Here is an 8815-nt window from a genome sequence, read left to right as displayed (position 1 = left end):
AGGATCTGCTGCCTGTGTGTGTGTGTGTGTGTGTGTGTGTATGTGCGCGCGCGCGCACAAGCGCGCACACGCACATATGCATTTCTGTGTGGTGTTTCAGCGTGATCAGAGAAAGGACAGGTGCAGGGTCCTGACCTCTGTAATCTCTGCCCATTCCCAGGCCTTTCTTGGGTTCCAGCTGATTCCTGTTTGTGCTGGTGGTGAAACTGAGGCAGACAGAATCAGGCCTTGCCCTAGGCAGTCAGGTGGCTAAGGTGATAGGTGGATTGGGAGTGGTGGTAGCATCACCCAGAGCATCAGTGTTTGAAGTCACCCATTATTCCTTGAGAACCTGGCTTCACCTTCCCAGATGTGTGGCCTTGGGCCAGCCGTGTTGCATTTCTGTACCTCAGTATCCCTCCTATGTAAAGTAGAGCTTTTTTGGAGTGAAGATGGAAGAAGTTGGAATGTGAAAAGGCCTTAGTGGAATCAATTGTAGTACTGTCTAGATTTCCGAGCCCTCTTTGGGTTGGTGACAGAGGTGAGGTAGTGGGGGACCCCCTTCAGCTGGACTCTGGGAAGGGAGAGCAGGTGCACATTGCCCACAAGTGCAGCATCAGCAAGAAGAGGAGTTTCAGTTTCTATCAAAACAAGTTCTCTGAATTCCCCTACCTCTGCAGGTCCATTGGCCGTTTCTCCCACCTTGGCCCCCATAGGGAAGTCCGGTTTAGCCCAGCCCCTGGTCCCATATGCCTACCCTCTGGGAGGAGGAAGGCTTTCTGGAGGACAGAGGTGGGGCTAGCAAAGTCAGGCAAGCACCGCCTCGGTGAGGGCTGCCTGTGTTTTCACCCTGCCCTGGATGCTTTTCCCTGCCTTAGATCACTGTAAAGACCCTTCTCCTCTCCCTTTTTGGGGAGGTATTATTGCTCTGTTTCGCTGGTTCAGATACACATGTTTTCTTCCACGTGGATGATCCCCAAACTGGGGTATATCTTATAATCAGATAGGTGGGTCATGCCATGCCACCACCACCCCTAACCAAAGCTGTGATTTAAATGCATGAACGGTACCACCTATCAGTCCATCTTAGAATTGAGGAGAGAAGGGGATATCTTACAGGGAGGTAGGTAGGAAAGTAAAGTCACACTTAAGGGCTCTGTTTTGTGAAGCCTGTATTATTGATTTGATGTTAATTTGGTTACTAAAGATTTGAACTATAGATACAGAAGGTGGACCAGTGGACCTTTGAATTCAGTAAAGGTAGAGAAGCCAGTCCTGCCTGTGTGAGGAGGGACAGCCTAGACTCCCAAGTTTGGGGCATTCCTCTGGCTGAGGAAGTGACAGAAATGAGGAAGGCCTTAATAAGTGGTTCCGGTGACATTCTGACTGACTTGTGGTTGGTTGGCCATCTGAAAGAGTCATCGTTTACTCATAACAAACGGAGCCCCAGTTTTTGAACATGAGTACACCTTAGGCATTCAGCAAACCCTACCCCTAGTCTTGACAACTCCCTGTGAAAGGAAGAGGAGTTACTCTCCCCACTTTTTGGAAGAAGACATTGTGGCCCAGAAAGCTTGATGGCCTTGTCCAGTGCCACACAGCTAGGAGGCAGCAGAGCCTTTCTGCTAAAGCAGAGGAGACAGTGGCAGGGGAATGGAGCATGGGGACCTTCATGAGTTTCCCTCAGCTCCTTTCCCTGTCCCACAGCCTCCCGTTTGCTCCATTTTCTTGCATCTCGCATCTAGCTCAGGTAGATACATCTCTCAGGCCTGCAAATGCCTGTTGATCCTTCCCTAAGAACATCTCAGCCACCTCCTTGATCTTGGTAGGCCGGCTCCTATTTAACCCTTTTGCCGCCATCTCAGTTCCTGTTTACTGCAGCTGCGTGCAGCACTGCCTCCCCAGCACCCCAAGCTCATTCTACATAAATAGCTCTCTGCAGCCACAGAGGGCTCTGTGGTCCTGGCTTCTAAGAAAGGCGGCAGCAGGGGGCCCCCAGCCTGTGTGCAGGGCACGTGACTTGCTGGAAGTGCTGCTGGGGGGGTGGGGGAGAGTGTGGCCACAGAACCCACATCCTTGTTTACATCGGTGAAGGGGCTACCCCTTCCTGCCTTCACAGCAACCCACCCCCTCAGGCCTCTGCACCTCCGAAGAGGACTTGAGACAGGCATTGGCCCCGTTTTCTATCTCAGAAGTAGCATTTTTCTCCTTATCTCACAGAATTCTTCAGGGAGGGAAGGGGGAGGGCGGCGAAGGTGTTCTTCTGGCAATTCTTCCGAGGCAGACTGGCTGTCATGGAAGAACTCTGGTGTTCCGTGCAGGATGTGACCCTGCCCCGGTGCCCCAGGGTGATCCCATCAGAGCAGCAGTCCTTCGGGGAGACAAAGGGAAATTCCCTCTTCGTCTTAGCCAGTGGACACCAGCCAGGTCTCGTTTTCAAGCCCACTTTAATTTCCCAGGGAGAAGACTCCCTGCCTCCCCCCAGCCTATCCATCCACTCAGCAAGCTTTTCCCAATTTCCTGTACTGTATCGGGCTCTGAGCTGGGGTGGACTTGGATGTGAACTGTCCTCAGCCCTCAGTGGAAGTCAGAGTGCTTAGGCAGAGGAAGTCTGCACACATCTTTGATAAATCTGGTGATAGAAGTGCTCTAGAGGGTGGGAGGGATGGGGAATTGTAAAAAGAGCACATGAGTGTTTGACAAGTAGGCAGCCGAGGAGGATGGAAAGAAAGCCTTGAAAAGAGGAAATGGCATGTGTGAAGATCCTAGAGTGAGGCGGAAGGAGCCTGGTTCTTATTTTGACCAAAACCCATAATGCCTAGACCATTTGGGCCATAGGCTGCCTTTCCTGAATTAAGCTTAAGTGATGTTCATATGTGTCTTACTTCTCTTGCTAGATTACTGGCTTTTTGCAGGTAAGGGCAGGATTTTACTCACCTCTGTCACCTTCACAGTACCCCATATTCAGGCCCCACTATGGGTAGGGGACTCTAATATGTTGAGTGGCTGGTCTGTCCCAAGCCCTGTGCTAGTCACCTTACACCCATTATCTCATTGATCCCCCAAGAGGCCTGCCAGGAAGTCATCCCCCTTGTTCCCGTTTTATGTGTGAGGCACATGAGGCTTGGGACACTTGGGTTGCTTGCCTCTAGTCATTTAGCTCACTAGTACCTGGCAGAACTGGGCTTGGAGCCCAGTTGTTTTTCTTGTCTCTTCTTTTTTATTTTTTAATCCTACAAAGACCGTGCTGGCTCCCAGGAGTCAGGAAAACTGGATTCTAGAGTTGAATCCATCAGACTCACTTGCTGTGTGACCCTGGTGGAGCCATAAACTCTCCCTGAACCTTGGCTTCCTCGTGTGAAGAGTGAAGGGGGAGTGCGGAATTGCTGGTGCTCAAGGCCACTTAGGGGACTTAAAATGTTTGTTGACTTGTCTGAGTGGCCGGGCAAGCCCTGGACAAATTCATCTGCCTGAAAGGACTGTGGTTGTGTTCCTCTCGCCTGTACTCTTGTTCCTAAAGACTGTCCCTGCCTGCCTCTTTTTCCATGACCCAATTCCAGCCCACAAAGCCAAGCACTCTCCAGGCCTTTAGTGTAGGAAAAGGCGTTTCTCTGGCCCCCAGCCCTCCACCACCAAGGATGTTCCATGACTTCTAACTCTTCTCTGGTGGTAACTCTTAACCCCAGCCTCTCCTTTCTCCTGTCCCCACAGCTGACCAGGTATATGGAGACCAGGACATGCATGAGGTTGTGCGAAAGCATTGCATGGACTATCTGGTGAGACCCTGCAGAGGCCTTGGGGTGGGGGCTGTGTGGGTGCATCTCCTCCCCCTACAGACCTTGACCTTCCAATCTGTTCTGCAGATGAAGAATGCTGACTACTTCTCCAACTATGTCACAGAGGACTTCACCACCTACATCAACAGGAAGCGGAAAAACAATTGCCATGGCAACCACATTGAGATGCAGGCCATGGCAGAGATGTACAACCGGCCCGTGGAGGTGTACCAGTACAGCACAGGTACTTCTGTGGTGGGTAGGTGAGCGACTGACTGCACCTGGTCCGAGCCTGCCCTGCCTGGCCCATTGTGGATGCTCCTTCCTTCTCTTTCTCTGCAGAACCCATTAACACATTCCATGGGATCCATCAAAATGAGGATGAACCCATTCGCGTCAGCTACCATCGGAATATCCACTACAATTCAGTGGTGAATCCCAACAAGGCCACCATTGGTGTGGGGCTAGGCCTGCCATCATTCAAACCGGGGGTAAGTGGGTCCCCCTGCTCAGGGTGACTGCTAGATACAGAGGCCAGAAACCTTGGAGTTTCAGTTCTGCCCTAGTCCACAAAAAAGTCCTGTCCCCTCTCTGGGTTGCCCCTGAGGTCTCACCTCTATAAAATTAGGGAGTTAATTCAAGGGGATCTCAGGGCTCAGTCTGTGGTCTCCATTTGCCTGTCAGAGCTGGCTTACCCATCTTTCATGCCTGTTGATGGTTGACATTTCGGGAAATGGAGGCACATCTGGGAACCAGGGCTTGGTATTGGGATCTTAGCACCCACACGGATCCTCTTCTGAAACTCAGCAGTCATAGACAGCTGTGTTCAGAGACTTGAAGTGCGGGCCCGGCTGTACTACTTACTGGCTGTGGGACCTATGACAGATTACACAAGTCATCTGGGCTGGCAGCTCAGCCTATACGGTAAGTGCCTGACATTGAGCCTGGTGCCGAGTAGGTACTCAAGGTGGCAGGATGTTTTCCAACACATGCTGACAGATTTTCATTCTCTCTCATAAACAGTCATCTTTTGAGGATTTTGCTATCTTCTATTTAGATTTCACTTCCTATAAACAGAAAGTGCCCCTGCCTCATTTTAGGAAACACACACCCTTAACACCAACACACCCTCTAACGTAGGGTTTTTTCATTTTTTTTTTTTAAGAAAACTTTTAATTTTAGAACAATTTTAGATTGACAGAATTACTGAGATTAGAGAATTTCCATATTCCCACTCTGATTAGCATGTCAGCATAGAACATTTGTCACAGTTGAAAAGCAATATTGATATATTAACTAAAGACTATTTTATTTAAATGACCTCAGTCTTTCTCTGATGATCTTATCTGGTCCAGGATACCTTACTACATTTAGTTGTCTTGGCTCCTTTTGGCTCTGACCATTTCTCTGAGTTTCCTTGTTTTTGTCTTTGATTTCTTTACAGACTCTAGTTTTGCTTTTTCTAGAATTTCTAGGAATTAGAATCCTACAGTATTTCAGAGTGGCTTCTTGCACATAATACTACATATTTAAATTTAAGATTCATCCATGACTTTCTGTGGTCTGATCACTCATTTTTCTTTTTCCTTTTTTATTATCTTAAAAATTATTTTTTAATGTTTATGTTTTGAAAGAGATAGAGCACAAGCATGAGAGGGGCAGAGAGAGAGAGGGAGACACAGAATCAGAAGCAGCCTCCAGGCTCCGAGCTGTCAGCACAGAGCCCAACATGGAGCTTGAATTCACGAACTGCAGGATCATGACCTGAGCTGAAGTCAGACGCTTAACTGACTGAGCTACCCAGGCGCCCCATCTCTTTCTCCTTTTTTAAAAAAATGGAATGACTTAAGGTTTTGTTTTTTTTTTTGTAGACTTTTTTTAAAAATGTTTATTTGTTTTGAGAGAGAGCATATATGCATGAATGCCATGGGGCGGGGCACAGCAAGAGGGAGAGAGAGAATCCTAAGCAGGCTCCCCACAGCCAGCACAGAGCCCAAAACTGGGATTGATCCCACGAACTGGGAGATCATGACCTGAGCCAAAATCAAGAGTCGGACACCCAACCAAATGAGCCACCCAGGCGCACCTAGACCTAATCGTTTAGAACAGTTTTAGATCTACCATAAAATAGAGAAGATAGTATAGAATTCCCATGTATTCTCCATGCTTCTCCTGGCCATGCCCAATAGTTTAACTATTATTAATATTTGGATGACTGTGATTCATTTGTTATAATATTTGAACCAGTATTGATACATTGTTATTATCATCATGTCTCTTTAGGTTCCCTTATTTGTGACAGTTTCTTAATGTTTTTGTGTTTTTGATGACCTTCACAGTTTTTTTTTTAATATTTTTATTTATTTCTAGGATAGAGAGAGACAGCATGAACAGGGGAGGGTCAGAGAGAGGGAGAGATACAGACTCTGAAACAGGCTCCAGGCTCTGAGCTGGCAGTCAGCACAGAGCCCGACGCGGGGCTCGAACCCACGAACCGCGAGATCATGACCTAAGCGAAAGTCGGACGCTTAACCGACTAAGCCACCCAGGCGCCCCTGATGACCTTCACAGTTTTGAGGAGTACTAGTCATGTATATCATAGGATGTTTATCTTTTGGAATTGACATTTGTTATAATATTTGAACCAGTGTTGAAACGTTATTAACTGAAATCATCATGTCTCTTTAGGCTCCCTTATTTGTGACACTTTCTCATGTTTTCGTGTTTTTGATGACCTTGACAGTTTTGAGTACTGGTCATGTGTATTTGTAGGATGTTTCTCTTTTGGAATTGGTCTGATGTTTTTCTCATCATTAGACTGGGGTTATGTTTTAGGGAAGAAGATCACAGTGGTAAAGTGCCATTCTTATCTAATCAGTAGTATATATTGTGAGCATAATTTATGACTGTTGATGTTGACCTTGATTGCTAGTGGAAGTAGTATTTGTCAGATTTTCTCCACTGTANCAGGCTCCAGGCTCTGAGCTAGCTGTCCGCACAGAGCCTGACACAGGACTCGAACCCACGAACTGTGAGATCGTGACCTGAGCCGAAGTTGGATGCTTAACCGACCAAGCCACCCAGGCGCTCCCCTCCTCCCATTCCCTTTTTCATACTGTCCTGTTCAGAAGGCAGCCATTATCTATATAGCTCACACTTAAAAAGTGGAGGTTATGTTCCAGCTTCTTGAGGGCGTAGTGTCTATATAAACTATGTAAAATTCTTCTGCAAGGGAGATTTACATCTTGTTTGCCATTTATTTATATCACTGTGGACTCAAGGGTATTTCTTTTATACTGGATTGTAATCCAGTACTATTTTTATTGATTTTGATGCTCATGTTGTTCCAGTTTTGGCTATTGGGAGCTCACTTAGTTGGCTCCTGAATCTCTTTGATATCCCCCCATCATTGTGGTGGTGGGTTGTTTTAAATTTTGGCTTTTGTTTGTTTTATTTCATTTGTAGCACTTTCTTAGTTTCTGGCACTATGAGGTGCTCCCAGTTCATCTTGTATATTTTTTGCCACAATTCTAGAACCAGCCATTTCTTCAAGGAGCCCTGGTTCCTTTTATTGGAGTATGTTATTAGAAACCAAGATCTGCAGGTCCCTGGGTGGCTTAGTTGGTTAACCATCTGACTTCGGCTCAGGTCATGATCTTGTGGTTTGTGAGTTTGAGCCCTGCGACAGGCTCTGTGCTAACAGTTCAGAGCTTGGAGCCTGGAGCCTACTTGGGATTCTGTGTCTGTCTGTCTGTCTGTCTCTCTCCCCCGCCCCCGCTTGTGCTCGCGCGCTCTCTCTCTCTGAGAATAAACATTAAAAAAATTAGAAAAAGAAAACGATCTGGGTGCCGAGTATGCTCCTTGCTACTGGGGTGTCCTTGCTTCTAGGCCCCTTCAGCTGACAGAGCAAGGAAATAATATCTATGTATACTAACCCACACATATACGCTTATCTAGAAATTTTTTTTATGTAACCATCCGTATCTGTATGAAGCTGCAGTTCTTACTGATTATCTCCAACAGATAAGGTAGACCTCATTGTTTTAATTTGCAATTCCCTGATGACAGATGGTGTTGAGTATCTTTTCATGTGCTTATTTGCCATCTGTATATCTTCTTTGAGGAAATTGTGTCTGTAGACTTTTTTTTTGCCCATTTTTTAATTGACTTGTTCTAACATAAAGTTTTACATACTTTTTGGAATATTATACATAGGTAAAAAATTATATTTTACATCATTAACTTAGTGCACACACATTGGTGTGTAGTGTGTATATTTGCATTAAAATAATGTTAGAATTTCACTGAGCAACACTTACACTTAATGCCTGAAATATGCTCTGGTATTTTTTTCATTATTTCATTTTTGAAATGCTCATGTATCTCATAGCCTGATAAAAAGTACTTCCTGCAGTGTCCCACAACTCATAACACCCTATTCAATGTCCAAATACTCCCTTTACCCTGGGCACACATAGCTAACTTCTCAGGTCAGGTGATCTTTTCTCCTTGTCCCATCTGGGCATAGTTGAGGAAGGCCTCAGCATCATGAAACTGAGTCATCGCTGGGTGAGGGAGGCATCTTTAAATTCTAGCACCTGGCTGCCCCAGACATAGTACTTCAAAGTGTCTAGGGATTGGGAGCAGGGCTTCTGAGTGTAGGAGTTTGGAATGACAAATCCCACTACCCAAGCCTGCCTTCCCCTGATTCCTGATGAATAGGCAGCCTGCTCAAGGGGTTGTTTAGTAGGAGTACCTGCCTTCCTATCCCCTCTCTCCTGGCCCTACAGGCCCCCAATCCTGAGCCAGTTCTGTCTCTTGGCTGGAGTTCAGAGTGTCACCCTACATCCCTGTTCCTCCCTGCCTTGCAGTTTGCAGAGCAGTCCCTGATGAAGAATGCCATAAAAACATCAGAGGAGTCATGGATTGAACAGCAGATGCTGGAAGACAAGAAGCGGGCCACAGACTGGGAGGCCACAAATGAGGCCATTGAGGAACAAGTGGCTCGGGAATCCTACCTGCAATGGCTACGGGATCAAGAGAAACAGGGCAGCCAGGTC

The 8815-nt window shown here is 46.7% G+C and overlaps 1 protein-coding gene across 1 annotated transcript in view; it reads left to right on the top strand.

Moving 5' to 3' along the window:
• Positions 1-8815, top strand: part of OTUD5 (OTU deubiquitinase 5) — a 26728-nt gene that overhangs the window by 14559 nt on the left and 3354 nt on the right. Inside the window, exons 3-6 of the mRNA XM_077752956.1 lie at positions 3691-3755; positions 3843-3999; positions 4098-4246; positions 8627-8815. The exon at positions 8627-8815 is cut by the window's right edge and continues 4 nt beyond it. Coding sequence (XP_077609082.1) covers positions 3691-3755; positions 3843-3999; positions 4098-4246; positions 8627-8815 — 560 coding nt within the window. The remainder of the gene's footprint in view (positions 1-3690; positions 3756-3842; positions 4000-4097; positions 4247-8626) is intronic.

This window comes from Crocuta crocuta, unplaced genomic scaffold (genome assembly GCF_008692635.1).
Source record: "Crocuta crocuta isolate KB4526 unplaced genomic scaffold, BGI_CrCroc_1.0 scaffold943, whole genome shotgun sequence".
Lineage (NCBI taxonomy): Eukaryota > Metazoa > Chordata > Mammalia > Carnivora > Hyaenidae > Crocuta > Crocuta crocuta.
The sequence above is the reverse complement of the archived record's forward strand: the minus strand, read 5'-3'. Positions and strand labels throughout refer to the sequence as shown.